Source organism: Callithrix jacchus, chromosome 11 (genome assembly GCF_049354715.1).
Source record: "Callithrix jacchus isolate 240 chromosome 11, calJac240_pri, whole genome shotgun sequence".
Classification (NCBI taxonomy): Eukaryota; Metazoa; Chordata; class Mammalia; order Primates; family Cebidae; genus Callithrix; species Callithrix jacchus.
Window position 1 is genome coordinate 39,569,612 of NC_133512.1, and position 26,011 is coordinate 39,595,622.

At 35.2% G+C, this 26,011-nt stretch overlaps 1 protein-coding gene across 31 annotated transcripts in view; it reads right to left on the bottom strand.

The window, feature by feature from the left end:
* The window catches only part of HDAC9 (histone deacetylase 9), a 959,772-nt gene that overhangs the window by 151,290 nt on the left and 782,471 nt on the right, over positions 1-26,011 (bottom strand). For all 31 annotated transcript variants that reach the window (XR_013523929.1, XM_078342579.1, XM_054237178.2 and 28 more), the window contains 2 exons: positions 23,719-23,838; positions 23,308-23,405 (listed from right to left, as the gene is read on the bottom strand). Coding sequence is in view for 30 of the 31 variants with exons in the window: in XM_078342579.1 (XP_078198705.1) it covers positions 23,308-23,405; positions 23,719-23,838 (218 nt within the window). In the remaining variant the exon portion in view is untranslated. The remainder of the gene's footprint in view (positions 1-23,307; positions 23,406-23,718; positions 23,839-26,011) is intronic.

Sequence of the window (26,011 nt, forward strand, 5' to 3'; positions counted from 1 at the left end):
TCATTTACTAATTTCTTCCTGGAGTATTCATTGAACACCTACACTGAATCTCAATGCTAAGGTGCAAAGTGTTCGATTTCATACTATCAGGACAGATTGCTATGATCCCTATCTTTAACAAGTTCAGATGGCATGGATGAAGCAGCTCTGTAAACAAATTTCTTCCAGTTCAAAGGCATAGATTCATTAATACAGATACTGATTTTTTTTCTCCCAGTCAATAATTACTCTAAAAAACCTATAAATGTGGACAAAGAAAATGAACTTATTAATTATTCTAGAGAACAAAGACAAGGTTTTATAGCTAAAATGATACTTTAAATGGCTGTTTAAACAGTGGCTTAGTGGCTTTCAAAGTTCTCAAACCACAACCAACAGCAAAAAAATACATTTTACCCCATATAACCAGTACACATACACACACACACACACACAACTAAAACATATTTTGTGAAACAATATTAACCCTCTTGTCTTCTATTACTTTCTATTAAAAATGCCAATTTTGATCTTCTAAATTGATTTAAGAAACTTTTAGTGAGCTGCAACTCAGAGTAAAAAAAAAAAAAAATTAAAAAAAGAGAAGAAATTATTCAATGAAAGAAAATACTTCCAGACAAAGGAGAGAGCATGTTTTAGTCATAAAATTACCAAAACCATGACACACAGAGAAAATGATAAAAATTTAAGTGGAATTCAATCATGACATATATGAGAGTGAAGAGGTGAAAACTGGATTGAAGAAATCAAGAAAGAAAAGATAAAACTGAGGAGGAGGAGAAGAATATAAGACCAGAATGTGAATAACTGCACTGTTATTTCCTTCAAAGGCACTTTATCATTTGATAACAGTAATCCAGCAGTGATCCTTAAGGTGGCAAATGAACACCGACTTTGCTTCAGGAAAAGGCAGCAATGTGAAGAAAAGATGGGAATGCATTGAGGTGAGAGGGAAAATCACAGAGACCCAAACTGGTGTTACATTTGATTGTATTGTTCATATTCACCAAAAAAATCTTAATAGAAAGCAATTGATTAAATAAGTTGTGCTACTTCCAAAGATAAATGCACACAAATGTTTTTGTTTCCTGCCATTTATATCACAAACTAATAAACTGAAATTCAGGGAAGCACCTAATGTATTTGTACATTTGTAATGTATTTGTAATATACATTCATAAGGTACATTTGTAATGTATTTCCAACATTTGTAATGCATTTATAGGCCTCTTTTTGCCCACTCCAAGTTCAGTGTAAGAAAAATAGAGGTTCAGCCAGGCACGGTGGCTCACGCCTGTAATCCCAGCACTTTGAGAGGCCGAGGCAGGTGGATCATGAGGTCAAGAGATCGAGACCATCCTAGTCAACATGGTGAAACCCTGTCTCTACTAAAAATACAAAAAAATTAGCTGGGCATGGTTGTGTGCACCTGTAATCCCAGCTACTAAGGAGGCTGAGGCAGGAGAACTGCCTGAACCCAGGAGGCCGAGGTTGCGGTGAGCTGAGATCGCACCATTGCACTCCAGCCTGGGTAACAAGAGCAAAACTCCGTCTCAAAAAAAAAAAAAAAGGAAAATAGAGGTTCTACCTACATAGTTTACAAAATTAATCATATTAACTCCCTTTATGGGCAATTTCTATGCAGCAGCCATGAGTGGTAGAGAGAAAACCATGTACTCAAGTCCCTCTGTTTGTCATAGTGACCAAAACAGCAAAACAGATTTTGATTTTTAGGGATAGATTCTTATTTTAGGGATTTGATCTGCAGTTAAAAAAAATCTAATCAGTTACTCACAGTTTCTTGAGGGCTGTGAACCTGTAGCCTGAACCTATGATGCAGTATCTCTCAGTACCAAAATATTATAAGAGCATTTTTTTCAAAATGCGCATTTTAAGAGAACAGCAGGATTCAGCTCACATAACTAAAGCCATGCTCCAAAGATCCAACAGATGTTGGGTCTGTGTGCAAAGCAAACATCAGCCCCGCTAATGTGGTCTGTGCTGAATTCTTTGTAATTAGACATCTATCCCAGTGCAGTCAAGGTCATTAGAGTAAAAGGCTGTAATGCTTACAATTATTTTGCTCCTTGTGTTTCTCTGCATGAAGTCAAGGAAGATGACGGTGCACAGAAGTAAAAGAAGGAATGTTTCCATTACTGCAAAGGTCTCTTGGTACCATAAAGGCTGGGAAACAGAGACCAAGTCAGCAGTAGAAATCAGCTACCGTTTGGTTAGACAGCTTGACCTGGATTTGGCTAAGAATCCCTTCTCTCTCTTTTCTTCCCTTCTCCACCTTCTGACCTATACAAGGGAAACATTAAGTGACAGAATGGCAAGCAGAAAAATAAGGGGCTAACAACCACAAACTAATTAAATTTAACATATTAAGAAGTGGCAAAACCACAGGCAGCTGAAAAGAAGTGCTCAAATTCAGCATGGCCACCATTCCTAAACATAGTGGGTGCCATGAACTGTGAACAGTGTTCTCAGAGGACAAGCAGGAAAGGCATGCTCATGACGAAGACTTAAAGCAATAGACTCCAGATAGAAATGAGGTGAACAGAGCTCCTAACAATGAACCACGATAAATAAAATAATAAAATAACAATTGCACCTATTTTCTTTAAAAAGAGGAAATGTGCATTTATGTCAGGTTCACAGAGAATGGCCACTAGTCAGTCAATCTTTCAAACTCTCTTCTCATTATAATAAAAGTATGTTAGCTCAAGATAGATCTTTAGGGGGTATATATTAGAAAAAGTTTGGTGCACATAATTTAGTTTAAAACAAGTCCTGAGCTGGAAGTCTTGAAAGCAGCCTATGACATTCACTGGTTGGGTGATAGAGACATGTCCTATTACTTCTCAGGTTTCGGAGTTGGCTTTTGGAGAGTAGAATGCAGTGGGATTAATGGATCCCTTCTAGCTAATTCTTTCTATCTCTGAAATCTGACACCAATCACTTAGCAGCCAATGGATTCCATTTTCCCCTTACATTATAAAAGCATTATTTTAAACCTTGGTGATAATAAAAAAATTTAATAATAACAACCCAAGCCCTGACCAATTTATACAGGCACTAACCATGTTGCCTGCCTTGGGGGTTTAAGTACACTGTCAAAATATATAGACCATAGAAGCTATAACATCAATGACTGTGATAAAAACCCATTTTCATAAATTATAGTGTATATTGAAAATAATATCATTTACAATTTTTTTCCTGCTATATTGGCTCCTTACTCTCACCCATTTAAAAAATTAGCCCAATTTGATTATTGACTCTTCTATTAGACTTGTTATACTTTTCTCTATTCAGTATTTTTTTTTTATTTTAGCACTCCATACTAGACTAGAGTCTTTGTACTCTATTTCCCTTTGTTTCTTTCTCTTACAGCTATTTCTATATTTTCTCTACCTTCCTACTGACTCTTCTTTTGATTCCCCTTTCTGTCTAACTGGAAATGCTCCTGAATTATCATAAACTTACTTCTTTCCAGTAAGATATACCAACAGCTTCTGTATTAATTAAATGACCATTATCAACATCATTATAATCATGATCACTACGTTGGACCCCATAAGAATATCATTTACATAATATCTGTAGCCAAGATAAAAATACAATTCAATTTTTCAGCTGCCAATATATGACAGCAAATAATATATCAGCTGGCAGATAGAGCTAAGCATTTGTCAGAAATGTGTTATAAAAGTACCTTTACCTTTCGTCTTCTTGTCCTGTATATTAGCAACTATCTGTTAAGTGACATGCTGGTCAAATACACATAGGTATACTACATTTGGTACATTTCTGGTGAAATCTTCCCACACAGCAATGAACAGAAAAATAGAAGTATTATTGTATTACTTTCTTAACTGTGTCTTTAAAAAGTCTTTCAGATACAGATGACTATTTACTTATACTAGAGAAATTAAGAGTATGTCACTATGTTCCAAGCAAGTAAACTACATTTTCCGTGTCTAATTCCAGTTTTACTAAATATTATGGTGAGCTGGATAATTTACAATTAAATCAGCAGTTAAGAGAACCAGACATGCAAATTATTCCTATGTCTAATATTTTTCATCAGATAGGTGACTTTTAAGAAAAATACCAATCAACTAATTTTTTTAAATGTATTCATTTGACTAATTTCCTTGGAATTTAATTATAATCATGTTGTATAGGTGTAGGTAAATGTAAGCTAATGAAACCTAAGAATTGAAAAGATTCTTTCTCCTGCCCTTAAATTCTATGAAAATGTCTAGTTCTATATTAGTAGAATTCTAATGACAAACAATTAAAAGCTAAACTCCCAAATTATAACACTTTCAAAGAGACGCTATAAAGATGACACATGCTTAATTCCCATTAAGATAGTAAGAAGTCTAGTATTCAATTTATAAAGATGTTCTGAATATATTTTGTGAATTTGGGGATTAAATTTTCAGAAGCCAAACAAAACAATATTCTTAATTACAGAACAAATTATCTTACAACTGATGCTCATTTCTTAACCTTCTGTTATATTACTGATCTTAATGGCTTTATAAAATTTTCTTAGGAGAATTGGTAAGAAAGCCCTAAACTCATTCTTTCCCTTATGGATTTAACCCTACCAGGGTCACCTACAAATGTATTCTGGTATACACTGAAATCTTCCATTTGTTTTAATAAATATAATCAGGCAAAAGTCCTGGACATATTTATTTAATATTTTTAAAGGAGACTAGGATGTCAAGGGCATTTGCTCTGTTTCATTTCATTAACATAAATCACTCTGCTTAAGATGAAACACCATACATGTGAACCACATTAAAGCAACTCTACCCCTTCGGAGGCCAACTCGGGGACTAGCCTCAGACCACATTTTGAACATGTTCACAAACAAGTGCAGACCCTTCGCACCAAACCCCAAACAAAAGTGTGTGCTCCCCATGTAAACACTGGCTGCTCCCCCGATCCCTACTTTAATTTGTTTGGTTTGGATTGACTTCATTATTTTCCTCAATGGATCCTTTCCTCTTATATATAGTTTCTTCTTCTTTTTTTAAAATCTACCTTAACATACACTGGAAAGAAAGAGAGAGGAAGAAAAAATCTTCTACTTTGATCTCCTCAGCATGTACCCTCAGATGAAAAATGTATCCCAGTTGAATTTTTATGTCAAGATCATTCCCTGTCAGTGCAGTTTCTCTAAGAAATTCCCCACCTTTGTAGAATTTCTCTGCTTCTCTTCACTACCCAGCATAGCCACTAATTTTATCTAAGGCTCATTCATGGTGTAGTGTCCATTGTTTCACACCAATTAATGGCCATACAAGGCATTAGGACAATATGAAACAAGGCATATTTACCTATAAAGCTAATGAAGCTTAATTTTTAAAGTCCCTCACTCACATGGACCTTTTCCAAGTCCCTGTTAACTATGTTTAAATTTTTGTCTTTGTATTATTTCTTTGAAAGAGAGTTCCTGTAACTGTAAAAGATTAACACCCACAAATCGGGGCCAGCCTCAGAACAGGAATGATGGTAGGCCTGTGTTGTCTGTAATCATCCTTCTCCTCCCCTGACTCTAATCATGCTCAGGTTCCTGGACATGCCAGGGGGACACTGGGCTACTCACAAGGTTAGGGTTAACAGCCTTTTCCCTTATCTGTATTCTCCTAGTGCATGGTCAGTATTTCAGGCTTTGCTCATTCTCTAATTGTCTTACAGTAATTTTTACTCCCAACCATGACTGTTGTATACTTCTGTGTTTTTCTTCACAGCAACTAGCTCACAGATAAGTACATGGTAGAAAGTTAGCCACTTTTAAGGCAGCTTTATGCACACTCATACTCATGAAAGATACCTCAAAGCACGAAAGGCTAAACTGAGACACTGATCAAGCAACCAGAACAGGGGTGTACCTTTTCTGCACCTCTCAATAGCCATGTTAGAAGGGTTGTCTCTGAGGACAAGTTTCCAACAAACCTTGTTTCCTAAGGTATTTCCCACACAGGCACCTACCTGCCTGCAAGGAGGGAAGAAGCATTGCTGAGTAGCTGCTCCTGTATTTTTAAAAATGAAGAAAATCTAATGAATCTAAACATTCAGGAAACCAACTTTGATTGGATGTTTCCATAAAAGAAATACAATGAAAAATAATTTGCTTTCATAAATGCAGTTTACAAAACAGGTATAATTAGACAGTTGGTGTTAATGAAATTTTAAAAAGTAGATTGAATGATATAAATCACTAAAACAACTAACATTTCAGGAAAAGCACATCATACAAATGTAGGTCTTAACCTTCAAGTGCACTCTTTGAAAATTAAAAATGCAGTTTCATAGGAAAGCAGAAAAAGAAGATAATTACTAAGCAATAATACTAATGCAAAGAACCTGTATTAGTCCGTTTTCTCACTGCTATACAAAACTACCTGAGACTGGGTACTTTATAAAGAAAAGAGGTTTAATTGACTCACAGTTTCCCATTGCTGGGGAGGCCTCAGGAAACTTACAGTCATGGTGGAAGATGAGGTTCAAGCAAGGTACATAACACATGACAGCAGGAGAGAGAGAGCAAAGAAGGAGCTGCCAAACACTTTTAAACCATCAGATCTCGTGAGAGCACACTCACTATCATGAGAACAACATGAAGAAATCACCCCCATGATCCAATCACCTCCCACTAGGCCCCTCCCTCGACACTTGGGGATTACAATTAGAGATGAGATTTGAGTAGGGACACAGCCAGACCATATAAGCACCCAAGAAAGCAGATTGGTTAGATACTGCAGCTCAGCTGCTCCTCGTGGAAATCTGGTGAGAGCAGAGACCAGCTGCTGCCAGGCAAATGGCAGCACTGCAACCATGAGAACTGGTTACTTCTCACCATACTTCAAAATCCACTCATGTTTCTCTTGGAAATTGCTATGGTCTAAATGTGTCCTCCACAAATTCACATGTCAAAAGCCTAACCCAGAAGGATATTAGGAGGTGGGGCCTTTGGAAGGTGATTAGACCATGATAACAGAGCCCTCAAGAATGGGATTAGTGCCCTTGTGAAAGAAAATCTACAGTTGCCTCACCCTTCTATCATGTGAGGATTCCACTAGAAGGTGCCATCTATGAATGAGAAAGCAGCCCTCAACAGACAATAATTCTGCTGATGCCTGAATCTTGGGCTTCTCAGCCTCTAGAACTGTATAAAACGCATTTCTGTTGATTATAGGCCACCCACTCCGTATTTTGTTGCAGCAGCCTTAATGAAGTATGATAGGAATGCAGTCAGTTTTCCATTTTGAATTAATGGCGAGGGAACTTCTATTCTAGACATGTGACTAATTTCCTGTGTGATTTTCAACAGTACCATGTCCAATTCATAAGGATGTTTGAGGACAAGTAAAATATGACAATAGATGCAGAGTTTTTGAGCTCTGAGAAAAAGACACTTCTTCAAAATGTTTGGCTCAGGAAAAATCTACTAACAGTCCACAGAAGAAAGCATTTTGTAGGTTTACTCCTCCCCTACACTGTCACTTTTGAGAGGTCATTGTCATACCTCTGTCTCTCCCAAAAGAAGAAGCACAAGAGTCTGTGACCCATGAATATTCCATATTTCAGCCATACCATGAATGCCCAAGCACATGCCATATTCAGATTATTGGAATAAGAATCAATGTGCCAAGAAAAGCTGCATGATTTTGTGTTATTCGAGGAAAGTATTTACTCTCTCTCTTTTTTGTGAACCTATAAAATGTCATAAAGTCTCATTTGCCATAATGCTGTTCATGACTTCTGAATGCTTCCATATAAATAATGCTTTTTGTTCACTTGTTTGTGTTTACCTAGGCTTTTCTCCCATTTATATAATTCAACCTATATGAATATCCTAAAGACAGTGGTTGAATACTTATATATGCAGTAAAATGAAAGAGTAATTTAAGAAAATTACTAAGGACTTTGGAGACATACTGCTTTGATAGCTGTAATATCTTTCAAATAAATATGTGATAACCACAGCTGTGGTTTAATCAAGTTCAGAACATCTGTACATCTACAAATGTTATCTTTGGAAACAAAATGGCATTGTCACACCATGATACACATAGGGTCCACTCCTAAAGCCAAGTTCTTTTCTAACCGGGAAAAGTAATATATTTTAATATTTAATGTCTTAATTCAGCGTGTGCTTTCTCATCATAGAGAGTATGAACTTAATGGAAACTCTTCCCTTTTTGACATAAACAAGTATTTTTTTCCTCAGCAAAATGTAGTTATAAATAACAAATGAAGTCTTAAAAGTTTGTAAGCCCACAAATGGATTTACCCATAAAACCAATTAGATGTTCATACTGCCATTAGTTGCTAACTGTAAGAGTTTAAGAAAAAAACAAAGTCATCTTTTTTATATATCATAGCTGATCTAAAATAAGTGTGGTAGATACATGCCCATACTTAAGCTGAAACAAAACATACACAGCTGAAACAAAAAATATATGACTGTAAATTATTACCAATTTACTATAATTTTGAATGGCAGTAACTTTACCCTAAGAAAATTCACAGTCATTTACTAGTGATAGCAAAGGAAACTGACACTTTTCCCTCTCTAGTTAATTCTGTTTCTCCTCCTTTTCTTCTTTGTCTTTAGGGTGTGTTATTGAAGAACCACTCAGATGTAAGCAGTGGAAAATGGAGGAGACTATCTGTAGAATATGGGCTGTAGTATGCTCAGTTTATGTGATAATACTATATTACAATGGAATGTAATATAATGTACTTATTTTATTAAGTTGACTGTGAGAATCTTAAGGGCAGATGTGTTTTACTTACTTTTATTTTATCATGTGTACTGAATTAATGATGGACTGTTTAAAATACCCACTAAGTTTGCCACCTGTAACTATCAGAATTTTTCAAAATGTGTTCTACAGAATGTTAGTTTTCATGATATTTATATTTTTAAGGAGATGTGGGGAGCTGGGAGATCCATGGTCAAGTAATTTAAAGAAAGAATGTGTTAAATAATGTCAAATTACTACTGGAATTCCTATAGTTGTTAATATGCATTTATATATTATATATCTTCAATAAGAGATTTTTCACTATAAAATATTCTTTATTCTCACTCATAGGTGGGTGATGAAAAATGAGAACACATGGACACAGAAAGGGGAGTACTAAACACTGGGGTCTATTGGGGGGAAAAGGGGAGGGCCAGTGGGAGGGGGAAGTGGGGAGGGATAGCCTGGGGAGAAATGCCAAATGTGGGTGAAGGGGAGAAGAAAAGCAAAGCACACTGCCATGTGTGTACCTACGCAACTGTCTCGCATGCTCTGCTCATGTACCCCAAAACCTATAATCAAATAAAAAATTTAAAAAAAAAAATATTCTTTATTGTTGAGAAACATTTATCAATATTTCTTGTACCTAGTGTTTAACAGAATATGGTTTGGAAGATACTTTTTTGGTAACTCTAATTTAAGCCCATTAGTGGTTTGTTTGGTCTCTCACGTTAAAGATCTTCGTAGTGCCTAACTCTGTTCAGGCTGCTATTTAAAAAAAAATTACCACCAAGTGTGTAGTTTAAACAACAAAAAATAATTTTCTCCCAGTGCTGGTTGCTAGAAGTTCGGAGTCAGGGTGCCAGGATGGTTGGGTCCTGATGAGAACACTCTTCCCAGATTGCAGACAGTCCTATCTCGTTGCGTGCACACATGGCCTTATCTTAGTGTGTGCAAATTGAGAGAGCAAGGAAGCAAGCTCTCTGGTGTCACTGCTTAAAAGGGCACCAAATCCCATCACGGCAGGGCCCACCTTCAAGATTCCATCTAACCCTAATTACCAACAACAAGCCCGAACTCCAAACATGATCACATTGAGGGTTGGGGTTCAACATACATGTTTTGGGGGAACACATTTAGTCCATAACGGTCCCTAATGAAAAACATATATACTTAAAATGAGCTGAGAATTATTAGATTCTTCTGATCAGAGCGATATCATGTTCATCACTGGCAAAAATCTGCATAGGGACTCCTTAATTCTGCTTAGGAAAGGTTAGGAAGCAGAAGCTCAGTTTTGTCTTCCTACTACTGGTCTCCCTGGGTTCCTAACATGGTTCCTTAGGCCCAAACACATCACCATAGTGGAGACCTAGGACCCAATCCACCTGTGCATAACAGTACCCAGAAAGGAGTATTGGATAAATGGTTTGCAGGATTATGGATAAAATTGGATCACATTAATGTCAAATTCATTTAAATGCAAAAAAAAACTTGTTATTTTATAACGAGTTAAGTCTGAAAGTATTGCTCATGACTTTCCTAACCAAAGGTGACAAATAGGGCACGAAATAGAACTGGACCCCATGTCCCTGGGCTTTCATAGCATAACCAGATCTCCTTGTCTGAGAGAAATAAGGATTGAATAATTACTAATTCATTCGGATGCATAATCCATTTTACCAGCTGGACCAAAGGCAGAGCAGTAGTGAGACTGGGGAGGATGGAATCCTCAGTAACACCACAGCTGACCCCTCAGAGGGAGACTTCCTCATTTTTGCTTCTTGGTTTCAAACTGGATTGGGAGTACTTCTGTGCAACCACTTTGTGAGAGACTCTAGAAGCTGAGATTTAATTTTGTAGAGTCTCCTGAGATGTCTTTATTCCTCAGGGTGTCAGGACAACTCTCACACCACAGGAGGGTTCCTCACTTACTTCCACTTCAAAGGGGCATTAATAATAATCCTTATTACAGAATCCAAGCAGACCTTCTGGTGTGATGATTAATTGGGAGGTGTTACACTCATTTTTTTCAGTGTATCATGTGCAATCATTTCAGCCCTTAAAAATAAACGTTCTCTCCTAAAAAAAAAAAAAGAGAAAAAAGGCACAAACAAAAATGTTTTGAAAAGTAATCACTTGTTTAAAAAAATGGAAATTGGGCTTCTGTGTTGTAAGGAATGTATGTGCATAACGGTGAAATTCAACACTGGTAAATGATCTGACTACCTCAAAGTGAAGTTTTTGCCTTCCTACAGTGGCCTTTAACCCTGCCCTTTCCTCCAATCTGAGAAGAGCTGATGTTGATGGAACATATAATGGCCCCTTTCCTGTGTAGTAAAGTCAGCAATAAAGCTTAGTAATTAAGGGTACCAGGGAGGCCCAGCCCAGCAGGCTAGTGGTGTGGCGAACACTTTTAGAACTTCAAACAATATCAAAGTCACTGAGAAACGGGCCTAGCTCAGTTCTGGTTTGAATTAAGCCTCACTTCCACATGCACTTTTCAAATCCAAGCTCAAACAAGAAAGCCAAGGCCTTCTGGATTTCATTAGAGCCAATTATCTTATCTGTTTCATCTCAGGCCTGACCCTAAGGCTGGCAAACAGCTATTCAGTGCATTTGTGTGGTTGTTTGAGAAAGCCTCTAGTCAGCCAATGGCCCGAGGACTTGCTAATTAAAACACCGTTGCCCCCCTGCCTCTAGTGATTAAATATTTTCAAGCTTTTGTAAATAATTTTTCCATTCTTTGCCCCAAGCCTCAAAGGTCCAATACATGCAGTAATTTATTTAGTTTGTCAGAGAATACTGTTGGAAATAGGGTTATAATGGAACCTTTGGAAACTTTTATAAGTCTTCCTACTTCTGAAAGTGACAGTTTATAAACCAGCCAAATGTGTATACTGTTTCTGATGTAATTATGTCCTAATGGTCTTTCTCCTTTTGAAGTGATATAGTGTATAATGGGCTTACATTTTGTCAATAATCATATTTCCTCAAATGTCTACATAATATCTAGAGTCTGAATTTAATGAGGTCATTCAAGTCCTAGAAATTATCTCAAGGTATATTGCCTTTAAGATTTTTGTCTGAAGGTGGGTCCCAGTTGCAAAGACTAGCTTGGGAAGACAAGGACTAATCAAACTCTTGCTTGCTCTTTGTGGCAAGGAACTGCTAGGGAACATTATGAATTCTTTCCAGAGCCAAATTCTGAGGAATCAGTGAGTGATATGGTGATACTGCTCCAGAAAAGAAAATATTCAAGGAGGAGAAGAATATTTAGAATTAAAATCATTGAATTAAAAACTTTTCCCATATCTAATTTATGGTCAGAATTATCTGAGCTAAGATAATTATCTTGCAATTGGATTGTGGGTAGAGGGAGGACATGAAGAACTTTGTAGCTCTGACATCCACTAAACCCTTCGTAGGCTTGGTACACATCCCAAGAGGCCCATATGGCCCTAGTGACACAGGGCTTTTACAGTCCCCGCCCCCCGCCAGCTCCTGAGGCTTGCTATGGCCACATGTACAGCAGTACATATGACTCCAAACAAACTCCTCCTGGAACAAAACGCAGACAGAGCAGATGAACTATCACAGATACCTTTCTTCCCTCCAGGCCTGGGCACAGCCATGGAGACTCTCAGCTCTTCTAGCCAATCTAGTCATGTTTTATTGGAGGAAAATAAAAATCAAGGGTTTTGTTTGTTGTTGTCGTTGCTCTTTTTGAAGTATTACAAGAAAAATTTTCAGCCGGCTCATTAGCTGTATCTAGTATTCACTAACACACCTATGAAAAAGCACTATGAGACCAAACAGCTCTGCTTCTGTTATTAAAATGACACTTTGGTCTTATCCTAAATAATAGGCTTTTAATAAAAACATCCACCAAAGGCAAACAATTAAACAATACATAAAGCACCAGGAGGCAACCTCGTGGTTCAGTTACAGTTTGGAGTTATTCCAAAGGAGACCATATGGGCATTTTATAAGGAACAATACAATTCTCCAAAGTTATTATAAAACAACAAAATTTTAAATTGGGCCACATAAGCCCTTCAAGCTTGGTGCAGATTTTATGCTCAGCTCTTACAATGGGATGATTTCTTCATATTTTAGTTTCTTCTAAAGCATGTTTAGAGAACTGTGCCAAACTCCCTCTCTCTCTCTCTCCCCTTCTGCATGTGTATATGTGTGTGCATAACTTAGAAGAGAGACAAGATAATATTAATTTGTTAATTAAAAAAAATTGAGATTACATTAGCTGGTGAGTGATCCTTCTTTCATATCATTGTTTTTTGATTCTACACATAATCATTTGATTTTTATAACTGTCACATCCTCAAAAAACCAAACTAAATGGTATATATTAACAAACTTTCGTCAGACTTCAGTTCTCTGAATAATTTAGAATTTAATCAGTTAATTGAAATTGAGTCAGTAAAATATGACACACGCCAGATTTTATTATTTCTGTTCCAGTCTTTTTCACCTACTATTATGGTGTCATATTTATCAGAAAGGAAGCCATCACTGAATAATTTCTCCAATGCTGTTTTGATTTTAGAAATCCTGAAACATAAAATAATTTACAGTGTCAGAAACTTCTACAAGGGAGAGGACATGGGTATATAAAGCAAAATCAGAGGCCTAATGAGGCAACTCTAAATCTAAGAGACTTTCTGAAACTAAAAATACAGAAGAATAAGAAACCAGCTCTCTTTGGGTAAGAAAACTTTCAAATTATAAATCTGTGCCTGTTCTATTCTTGCTCTTGGTTTTGAATGAACTCTTCTTCATTTATTTGGTTTTGGCTTCTGTTCCAGTAAAAATGTTCTTTTGTTTCTGAAACAGTCCATTTCATTAACTCCAGAATTGCTTTAATTTTAAAAGTGTTATGGATCAACTAAAAATATACATCCTAGGTGAGCCAACATTTTATTTTCAAGCGCAACAATATGTTTCTTTAATGGGAAAGATAATGTGTGCATGTTATTTTCTTGATGGCCTTTTCCACAGTGTTCTGGGATGCCAAATATCTTCAAATTAAGATATAGATTTAAAATTCTGCTGTGCTTAAATGTGGACTGAATAATCTACTTCCCCTCTTCTCCTCTCCACTTTGAAGTTGAGATATGAGTGACAATGGGACAAATGCCATTTTGCTAAGTCTTCCCATTAGAAGTTTTGTCACCCTCCTATAAGCTCACCAGCCTCCATATGGCTTTACAACAGTAGTGCTGCTCTTTGGAATAGATATTTAGACAACCAATACCCAGTACTGCAGTGCCCACAAGAAAGATGAGCAGATTCGTAATGGATACAAGGACAAGCCATTACCCTTCTAGAATAGTGCCAGAAAAGTTTAAATTTCTGCCTAAATGAAAACAGATGTTGATTTATAAGTTTCATCTATCCAACATCAAATCATTGGGATGAAAAATGGAAGATTGGTTCTATTCATTTACATTTGTTGTCATGCAAAGACTTGAACAACTTTCTGAAAGAAAACAGTGTGAACTTCAGTTCTGCACCTCAGATGTAATATCTGAACAGATCTTCAGGTGAGCAAAGTTTTCATGAGAGTGATTCCTCCATGTGAAAGTCAATATATAAATTCCAATACTAGTAAGCCCATTACATTCTCAAAAAGGGACTATAAATTTATATTTATGAGATATTAAAACAAACATTCAATCCCTTTTTTTTTCACATTGTCATCTCAATAAATCTAGTAGTAGAAAACTTCAGATGTAAAATCATAGAAAAAGAAGGTAATTGTTCAATTTCAAAAAAAATACTCTATGACCCAAAGACACTGAAATTTGGTTAATAAACAACAGTTCAATGAAGTAAAGAATAAGTAACTTTTATTTGTTTAAGAGCTTTACCTTACCAGTAAATGAAGCAAATTTTAAAATATTCACTAGAGCTCTGAAAAAAAGTGTGATTCTATACTTTATTAATTGTATTTACCTTCCATTCTGGCCATATCACGTCATCATTAACTACAGAACAATTTCATTATTACTAAATTAGCTTATTTAAGTCAATGAATTGATGTGAGCTCCTTGACAGTCCAAAAAATCTGCTATTTCTGGCCTGACAATGCTCCACAATAATATTCCATAAAAATATTTCATTTCCTGATATTTCAAAGTATTATATATTGAGAGGATTTTGTGCAAGGCAAGGGTTATATAATTTAGTGTTTCATTTGGAAAATAAAAGCAAATCATTTTTAGGCATACAAATTACCGTTTTCTTAGAGAGAACTTCTAGAGAAAAGAATTAAACATAGCCATCCTTTTAATTTGTCCCCATTATTTGGAATTGTTTAATTGCTATACAGATTCTGAAAATTTTGGGCTTTAGAATATTCTAAGGCAGAGAAAAAATATTGTCTTAAAATTTTTATAGCTGATCCGACTTTTTAAAAATAATAATAAATAGTAAGTTGTAGCATTTGATCTACTTTAAATAGTTCTTCACTGCAGATATCACTTCCCTTTCAAAACTTCAAGCACTTCAAGATACCTCCTGGACTTTTTACCTGAGCTCTATATTGTCTAATAATATCATATCTCTTTGATGCTTGGCTCAAAAATCAAGTTTGCAAGTTTCTCTAGGAAGACAGGTGTGCATAAGATCAATTTACTCTCAAGGTCAAAGAGCAAAAATTCTAAGGGTATCTAGAGACACACACCTAGAAATTGTCATTTTTTGATGATGAAAATTGGTACAATATGTTGAACAGATGGAGAAAAAAATGTCCTTAAACTATATTTTTGAAGCTAAAGAGCAGATAGAACTGACAGCTTTCTCAAATTTATTCCTATGGATTTTGTTTTTCTTCTGACCAGCTTTGATAAAACCTCTTGAAACATCTCAACACACTGAAAATATAGAATGGAATCTGGACAATGAATAATTGGCTCACACTAGCAATAAATTCATATGTATTGCTTTTTATTGAAATAAAACATTAATAGATAAAAATCACTACTGCTTTGTTACTAAGATTGACTGACAAGTTCAGATTTGAAGCCCACATCTTCTTTATTAGTCAAGTCTTTCAGAAAGAAAAAATGTGGGCTTGATTTGTGAGGTATGATAAATGGTCTGGAAAAGATGGTAGTAGGGCCAATTTGATATGTACAGTATTTCATACTGGCAAATTGTTTCAAGAAACTCCACCCTCTTTCTCAAAATGTCTTCAACATCCTTGGGAAAATACATAATATCATGAGCTTAATATAGTTACTTGTCACTAACAATTGAGAATTCATTGCAAGTCTGAGGAAGCATCAACCACAGCTCTCATTGACAAAATAAGATCCCAAATCATTTGACAGTATTGAATATGACTTTTAGATGACAATGAAATCACGATTTATTTCAAAATTAAATCCAATAGTTCTTTTATCACCATACATTCTATTAAAATTTAATTTGGTATTTTTGAAGTTCAATTATATATCCCTTCCACAAAATCTAAATGAATATTTCTTTTAACAAAGATGAAAAAAATTATATCCCCATTGTAATTAGAATGGTTATCAAAAGGAAAAAAAGAACCAAGGATTTAATTTGATAGGTTCTGACTATGTCAGATGAAGAGAAGGCACATAGGAGAAGTGGCTTGGAGATATCAAGAGTAGTGAAAGTCTAAATTTTCAATTTTGGCTGCTTAATAGCTTAGATGTCCAAGCCAAAGCTAAATAGACTAAAATGCATTGCAAGGCTTTTTCATTATGCCATTGTATTATTATCCTGTCCTCTTGACACAGGAACTACAGTTCCTGTATGGTATGGGACCAATGAAGTACTGCTTCCACAATCACACTTGCTGTCACGAATCCCTGATCACCATATACCAGCAGTGTTACATCTGAAACCTACCAAAACTCAAGAAGCATGGTAACCTGCTTCTGGAAAACAAGAGCACCTAACTCAAGGACTTGTAAAGATATTTTTTTAAATAATGACTAGCAAAAATTAAATCCTCAAGAAATACTCTCTTTTACTATGTTATTATTATTATATTGTTGTTTTTACAGTGGTATTATTTTGCATTCACTTATAATGAAAATATAAAAAATAAAAACAATAACCAAAAAACAGAATTTACTTAGCTGTCATTACCAAAAGAGTGAATCTAAATATTTACTTATGGTCCCATTTTATCTCTCAAATATAATTTAGAAACTCTTTTTCAGTTTATACATATAACAAGAATATTTAGAAGTTAATCTTCTAAAAATTAGCCAGAATAATGAAGATATATTTTATAAAATAAGAATGAGAGAAAAAAAGTATTTTACTTACTTATGAGCCCTGCCCCAAATTATCCACTATCATTCTGTGGTAAACCCAAACATTCTAAGAAATCTCTAGGCTGACCATTGCTAACAAGTTGTCCAAGGAGAACTTGCTCTATGGATATGACTATAAAAGGTTTTATTTCATTCTGCACTTGAGTTAAATGTCCTTTTTGGATTTTTGTTATAAGCAGAGAAGGATCGCAGGAAGCCATGATTCCTATATTAAAGACTCAGCATCAGGAACAGAATCGACACGTTGACTGGTGAATTAAGAATAGACAGGATATCTGGACAGATTTCTAATCACAGTTTTGTATTAATGGATTTTAATTTTGCTTATGTCATTAAAGCAAACAGATATGAACTCAAGACAGGAGAAAGAGATAGAAACTAGGCTGCTTGTACATGCTCAAATGGTTCAACAGCTTTGGCTATGCAGCAAAAAGATTAAGTTTCTAAAAATTCTAGTTAATTATATGTCCAAAATATTTTAGCAAAGCCTAAATTTAGAAGCACATAGCATGTTGATTAAATAAAGCTATTACAGAAGTAAATAAAATAAAAATCTGTAGTTTTCAATAATAGCCAAAATTTTGACTAAATATGTATTACCTCTACTAGACAACTCTCAAAGTCCCCTTTTGAGTTGGGTTACTGACAGCCTCAGTGCAGGCGAGTCCTTCTGGATCAGAGTTTTCCCCTGAGATGAACTTCCCTAAAGAGCTGATATGTACAGATCCATTGTCTATTAAAAATACGCATCAATAACAAACATTAATAAAGGTAGCTACATACCACAACATACTGACTTGAAAAGACAATTTTTAAAATTAGAACTTGTTTGCATTTAAAGAACCCAAATCAACAGATCCATGACCTTTCTTTAGCTAGTCCTTAGTATATATCAATGGGTCACTTTAATTATTTCATTAAAACCTGCTAAATTTAAGGGGCTTATATTTCTTTCCTTGAAATTAAAATGCACTACACGGGAATTGTCCTCCATTCACTCATTTGTTTATTTATTCAATAAAATAGGCATAATTTCAGGGACTACTAATATTCATTGGAAATGACTACTTATTTTTTAAACATTTGAAGATACTTTTCTCAGATTTAAACAGAAGCATGAGATTCATACTGTCTCTTCCCTGCTATAAACAAACCATTTAAATGGTCTGACATAACCACTTTAACATTTGCAGTAATATTAAAGAATTAGTCTTTAGAAAATATGATGTACCCAATTCCCATCGATGGACTGTGGAGAGTATAAAACCATTGAAACGTCGTTTTGAAATGACTGAAACACAGACTGCTTAGCAGGAATTCAACAAAAGATTTGTTGAATAAAGAGAAGTCTGACATTCTTATAATAAAATGAGTAAATGTTCAGAGTTCTTTTTAAAGTATAGTTTTTGAGAAGCCAAGGTAGTTCCCTCAGACTTTTGCTAGGTTCACTTAATATTTCAGCTTGACAATGCTCCTATTGCCAACATTATTCCCTTTTCTTCTCTGATTCATTCATTCATTTACTGACTCACTCAACCAAATACCATTCAATAGCTCTTCTCTGCCATGTTCTTCACTAGGTATTTGTGCCTTAGGTTGGGAGGCTATGTAGGCACGAAAGTCTTACACTTTGGTAAAAAGTCACTGTGCTTTATTACTCCTGAGTATTTTAAGTCATAAAAGAAGAGAGTAGCAATGTGGTGTGACAAAAGGAGCATAGATTACAGTATCATAAACTGAGTTCACATTATTGACCTTCCAATTAGTAGTTCTGTGACTTATATAAAGCACTTAAGAATTAGCTATAATGTCTATAAAGTTTCTAATTTAGGACCTGGAATGTAAGACCTCAATAAAAATAGTCATAATTATTTTATACAATTGTAACCTTGGAAATGTATCTTAGTTGAACATAAAAGACATTTGATACTGAATATTTTAAGAATGCTCGTGAAGAATCTTAAGTATACCCTTCAATTATTTCAGAGATGAATGACAACTGCTTGGAAGAAATAACTAGTCATTTTAAATAATTTGGTTATTCTATTCTATTTTTAATGTTATATTAAAGCTTATAGTATATGTGAAATGTTTGATTTGTCTATGTTTTTTTTTTTTGCCATAGAAAAAGCACATAATAGAAAGCACAAAGGCAATATATATGACAAATTCTGGCTGGTAAACTAAGCAGCCATCTTATGTCCCACTATAAATGTATCTTGACAAGGAGAGAGGCTTTCCTTCAAAAGATACTTATGACAGTCCAGAAACAATTAAAAACTAAGAAAAAAGAAAAGGAACCATTTGCTCTTTCCCCCCACCTCCATTTCTGGCACCCACACACACATGCCGAAAAGCTCCTCTGGTTCAATACTAGGAAACAAGAATTGTATTAAGGATAAGCTTAGAAAATAATACTACATTAAAAATTATTTGGGAGTCTGTCTGACTAAGCCCAAATTGGCAAAGGAGTGTATACGTATATAGATAGGCTATCTTTTGTCTGCATAAGAGTTTACAATGCAAAATTCACTTTCTTTCTTCCAATCCCACCATCATGTTCTTGAGCCAACAGAGAAAGATCATTTCATGACTCCATGCATTTCACAGTCTACCCTTTCTGCTTAGTCAGTATGAATCCTTCCTGACTCCAATTTCCTTTTTCTCCCTTAAAATTCCCACTCATCTTTAGGAGCACACATTGAACAATACTTGATTGAACCTTTCTTGAAACCAAGACAAGTTAATCATTTTATCTGCTCTAAGCACTTCAGTTCTCTAGAACAGTAAGTATGACTTGTATAACGATCCCCGAAAGTAGCAACAGCTCTGAATTCCAAGTTCTTACCACAGTGCCTGGCATGTAATGTGTGTTCAATGATGATTTTTGAAATGAATGGCTTACCTGTTTGACCTATCCATAACAAATTTACAAGTACTTCTTGTTATAAATGATGAAGAGCAGACAAGGGATAATTCAAAAGTGGCTGGATTATTATAAATTAAATCTGATTCTTAAATAAATATGGACATTGAAAGCCAGAAGTTCAAATTTCTGCAGCCTAGCTAAATAATTCTACTTCTCTAATTAAACTCAAGTAAAGGAGACACACTGGGAAGCTTAGAAAAGTTTGCTAATATAAAGTGTCTACCTTCCAGGCAAAGGGAAGGTGCCATTCTTGAGAACAGTTGACCACATTCAGGAGTACTTAATTCAGTTACCATTTAAATCAAAAAACAATATGTGCACTTAGTATCTGCTTTTACATTATTTAATTAAATGGTTGAGTTCAAAGAGGTTCTTAAGAAAAAATCTCACACCACTCACTTTCTGATGTGAAAACAAAGGCACAAAATAGAAATTGCCTTTTACTGCTGTGCACACATGATTTATTTTTATGTAAAGCTATAGTAAAATAGAATTATAATAATTTTAAACATCTATGAATTTTTCATTAAAGTTAGTGGATCAGATTATATGCTGCAGTAAGATTGAGAATTTAATGTGCATCATGCAAGTTACCAGGTTAACTTGGAAGGCAGACAGATAAATTCATATGTAACATAAAATTGAAGTCTATTATCCCATTAAAATTCTTACAAGATATTAATGTTTGTGAAATTTGCAAATGTAATATTTGTGATGTTAAAAAAGAGAATTGATAACATTAAAACTTCTACTTTTTTAACATAATTTTTTCTTTTGCTCCTAATTAAAGCAAAATATCTTCACAGACAACCCAAGTTTACAATAGATAAATTTATTCCAGCCATTTTTTTTCCTACAACATTGTGGATGCCTTTGTGTATATTTTTTTCCAAAGTACACATTCCAAAATGTGGGTAGAATTTTTCTTTGTACCTTGAATACCAAGCAAAATATATTTATTTTAAATGTATTTTTTAAATAGCTGTTTTATATCATGTTTCCTGGACCTGATTTTCATGAGAAATGTACTTCAAATGAGATAAAGTAGTATCCATGACACACAGGACAAAAGAAACCCACCCCTTTCTGACTGCTTACACTAAAATTAACTCCAGATAGAGTAAAGACTTCAAACATAAGACCTAACACCATTAAAAACCCTAGAAGAAAACCTAGGCAAAACCATTCAGGTCACAGGCAAGGAATTCATGACTGAAATACCAAAAGCATTGGCAACAAAAGCCAAAATAGACAAATGGGATCTAATTAAACTCCAGAGCTTCTGTACAGCAAAAGAAACAATCACTAGAGTTAACCAGCAACCAACAGAATGGGAAAAAATTTTTCAATCTATCCATCTGACCAAGTGCTCATATCGAGAATCTACAAAGAACTAAAACAGATTTACAAGAAAAAAAACAAACAAGCCCATTCAAAAGTGGGCAAAGGAGATGAACAGACACTTTTCAAAAGAAGACATTTATGAGGCCAAGAAACATACAAAACAATGCTCATCATCACTGGTCATTAGAGAAATGCAAATTAAAACTACATTGAGATACCATCTCAGGCCAGTTAGAATGGCAATTATTAAAAAATCTGGAGACAACAGATGCTGGAGAGGATGTGGAGAAATAGGAACACTTTTGCACTGTTGGTTGGAGTGTAAATTAGTTCAACCATTGTGGAAGACAGTGTGACGATTCCTCAAGGTCCTAGAAATAGAAATTCCATTTGACCCAGCAATCCCATTACTGGGTATATATCCAAAGGATTATTAATTGTTCTATTATAAAGACACATGCACATGTATGTTCACTGCGGCACTGTTTATAGTAGCAAAGACCTGGAACCAACCCAAATGCCCATCTATGATAGACTGGACAAGGAAAATGTGGCACACATATACCATGGAATACTATGCAGCCATAAAAAATGATGAGTTCGTGTCCTTTGTAGGGACATGAATGAATCTGGAAACCATCATTCTCAGCAAACTGACACAAGAACAGAAAATCACACACCGCATGCTTTTACTCATAGGCGGGTGTTGAACAATAACACATGGACATAGGGAGGGGAGCATCACACACTGGGGTTTGTAGGGGGGAAATAGATGAGGGACAGTGAGGGGTAGGGAGGTTAGGGAAGGATATTGTGGGGAGAAATGCCAGATATAGGTGATGGGGGGATGGAGGCAGCAAATCACATTGCCATATATGTACCTATGCAACAATCCTGCATATTCTGCACATGTATCCCAGAACCTAAAGTGCGATAACGTATATATTAAAAAATTCCCATTATTTCCTTAAGTTTCAAATATATCAACAGGATTTTCTTCATGGGAACTTATCAATGGCAAATTTCAAAACTATCAACACCTGTACGTTTTTTTTCATGTGGTTGTTTTGTTTTCAACTCAATCAAAAATTCAAGAAATTATGCATTACTAATAGGCTAAAACCTCTTCCTAAAATCTTGCAATGGGGGTCCCTCAGGTTTAATTAACTGGACTTATCAGCTTCTGAAAAAAGACTATGTTTAAACCAGTATTTTCTAAATTCCAGAGAAGAAATACTTGTTTTTAAAATTCTCTTAAAGAAAACCCTTTGTTTTTCTTATTTATATTAAGTTACTTGCTTAGACAAAAGCAGAATGCTATGTGAACGCATTTTATTTAATGTTACATTTTATAAATTTTGTTTCAGAGAAACTGGAAGCAGTCAATTAATTAGTTGATGTTTTAATGTTAAAGGAAAAACATTTAAAAGTCATTTACCCTAATATCAAATGAGATCGCCTAGGCCAATGTTCTCAAAGTGAGTGAGCTCCTCAGAACCAAGAATGCTAAATGGTGCTTTGTTAAAAGTGATTCCGTGGTCCAATGAAATTTGGGAAACGCTTGTTCAACAAAATTAAATAGGTAATGAAGGACTTTTCAGGGCAATTAATATGCTAATGTCTACTATAAAAATCACATCATATGTTAACATAGGCAGAATTTTCCAGACAGAACTATTTGGTAATAAAATCTTTTTTTCTCCTCATTTGGGCAGGAATGGGGAAAATAGTCCATTGGCCAATATACCTGTATAACTAAAACTAGTTCTTGATATATCTTTTCTTCTTAGAAATATTCCTCTGTGTCTTTGAGCAATAATTTACCTTAATTAGAAATTTACATTTCTCTTTCATATTTGGTGTTATTTCAATGGACATTTATTTTCCAATTTGTCACTTTCAGAGAGAAAGAAGTACCAACCTGAATGCTTCCAGGTACTCAACATCTCCCATCGGAGGATCGAGGCCACCTGTCCAGGCAATATTTATATTGTACCCTTCTCCAAGGCCTGTTCCAACCTGGGAAGAGAAATACACACCACAATGGGCAGAGAAGAGGGCAAATGGAAGAAAGCAAGAAGACAGGAAAACAAGCACATGCGGGCTCTTGAAATAAACATCAAACAACATACCAAATCAGCCCAACCTTCCCTGACAAACAGTGCTCTGGGTTATGCACTTGTTCTACACTGGTTCTTGGTCCCATGGGACAATTCAGTAATCTCATGTAATTTAAAACACCAGCAAAGGACAAGAAAATTAGGGGTAATCATGCAATGCAATTACCTGAAAGATACAAATAAAAGTGGGGCTCTAAAGAAATAAATCGAACCTCATTTGGGGCTCCACTGCCAGGGAAAAAGTTCCCTTCATCATAGCGATGGAGTGAAATGTACAGGATGCTGGGGTCAGCATAAAAGGCCTGCTGGGTACCGTTTCCATGGTGAACATCCTACAGGAAAAGAAAACAGACGACAAATACAGTGATGTCTAACTTTGTGTGGAGACAACCTTTCCGATTTCTAGTTACTTGTCTTTCTACTCCACTTTCTTTCTCATTTTCTGTCTTCTCACTATGTTCCTCTTTTCTTTCTCCCATTCAGCCTGCTTCCACACCACCCCCTTTACTTCCTGAACTTTCAGGCAAATTACCCTTTAATGCACTCATTTTTTAAACTGGCTTCTAAAAATCAGGAAACCACAGCGAGCATGCCCTGGAGACTCCAGATGAGCAGTCATTGAGAAAGCCCAGTCCTTTGGTACAATTAGATATTTATACACCGGCTCTTTGTACTCTTTGCTTCAGTGATGGAATCTCGCATCCTGTTTTATGGAGGAATTTTATGACTTATTAACTGCCAACAGTTCATAACCCCTCAGGCTTAATTAACTAGCCTCTTTGGCCTCTGAAAAAAGACTAATGTTTAAACTAAACTACAAACTAGTATTTTGCAGAAGGATCTATGGCTTACAGAGCATTTTCACAATTCTTGACAGAACACTAAACATACGTGTATGCATTGATTTGCCAAGTCCCACCATTAAGGTCAAAGGCTTTACAACCAGCTGAATAAATTGGCTTTCTTGAAGCATTCAGTTCAGTTAGCAATCCCTCCGCAGTTAGAATCACTTCAAAAGAGAAGCCAGATGCAAAAAGTACTTCATATTTCATGTTGGTAACATGGTAACACAAGAGTCGAAGACACAGGAGCATGAGCTCATTAGCTCTTAAATTATTTGGGCCAAAGAAGAAAGATGGCATGAGGTTTTATGCAATCTTGTGCAATCTGCCTAATTTCAATATTATATCATTGCTTTCTTTACAGCCTTCTTCCTGCTCTTTTTTCCTTTCCCTATACCAGTCCTGTTCCCCACTCAAAAGAAAAAACAATAGCCTGATATAAAACTTGAAGTTCTTTTTCTCACTGTTGTATGATACAGATCCATGCTAGAACTGAAATAAGAAATGAAAATGCCAGTAGAACTAATAGCATTATTTTGAATGTCTTCACTGAAAGACCTCAGGTGTAAAAAAAAAAATAAACTCAATTAATATGCCTCATAATATTTTCTGAATAAAAAAAGAGCCACTACAAACATGAATAATTTATATATTTGTATTCAATAGAATATTGCTTCTGTACTTTAAACTTATATAGTTTCTAGTTCTGTTATTTAAAAGTTTTAAAAACTTGTAACTACATACTTACTTTATATTAGTAAGATATACAATAAGAATAACACTAGTGTCAACAATGATTCCTACAATTTTTAAGTCAGACACTATGTAATTATCTTGTATGGATTATTTAATAATTAAAAGGCAAGTAAACTGGGGCTCAGAGAATTTCAGTTACTAATACTATACAGGAAATAAGTTGCAAGACTAGGTCTTGATCTACTTCCTATTCCAAGGGTCAAACTCTTAACCTATACAGTTAACTGAAACTTACATTCAGAATCTTTTTGATCCTCTTGGCAAACCTTTAAGGTAAGTTATCAGTCATTATTGCTCCTTAGGAAGTTTACATGACCTGTCTTCAAACCAATCTCCAGCCCAGCACTCCTTCACTAGACACTATCATAGCCTCATTTTGGTGAATTCTGAAAACCTGCATTGAGCTTGCCATCCATGTGGTAGACATACAATAGTCCTTTCGCCTTTTTGAATGTTACACAAATCCAAAATTAATAAATAAATTACAATGTTGGGGCAGACACATATCATTCCAGAAAGCTGCTTCAGCTAAAGACATATATCATCGGGAAAAAAACATAACTTAGTCAAAGAGTATTAATTCTTGGGTTTCTGACTATCCCAAGGAAAGGATGGAGGTCATAGCAAAACTATTTTTCTTTATGTAAACAAGGATGAACAATTAAAGCCACAATGTCTTTTGTGTTTTGTGTCTACTGGATATCTAGAAAATGCACAGATAAAGTATTTTGAAAAACAACATTAAGGGGATATTTGCATTTCCCTTATACAGCAGTAATTTTAATCAGTTCCAAGACACATTTGGGCTGAGCATAAATTCATCCACAATTCGAACAGCAGAAAAATATTGTTTTGATTACTTTTGTCTCTCTAGGGACACTGTAAATGTTTACTTAAAACAATTAAA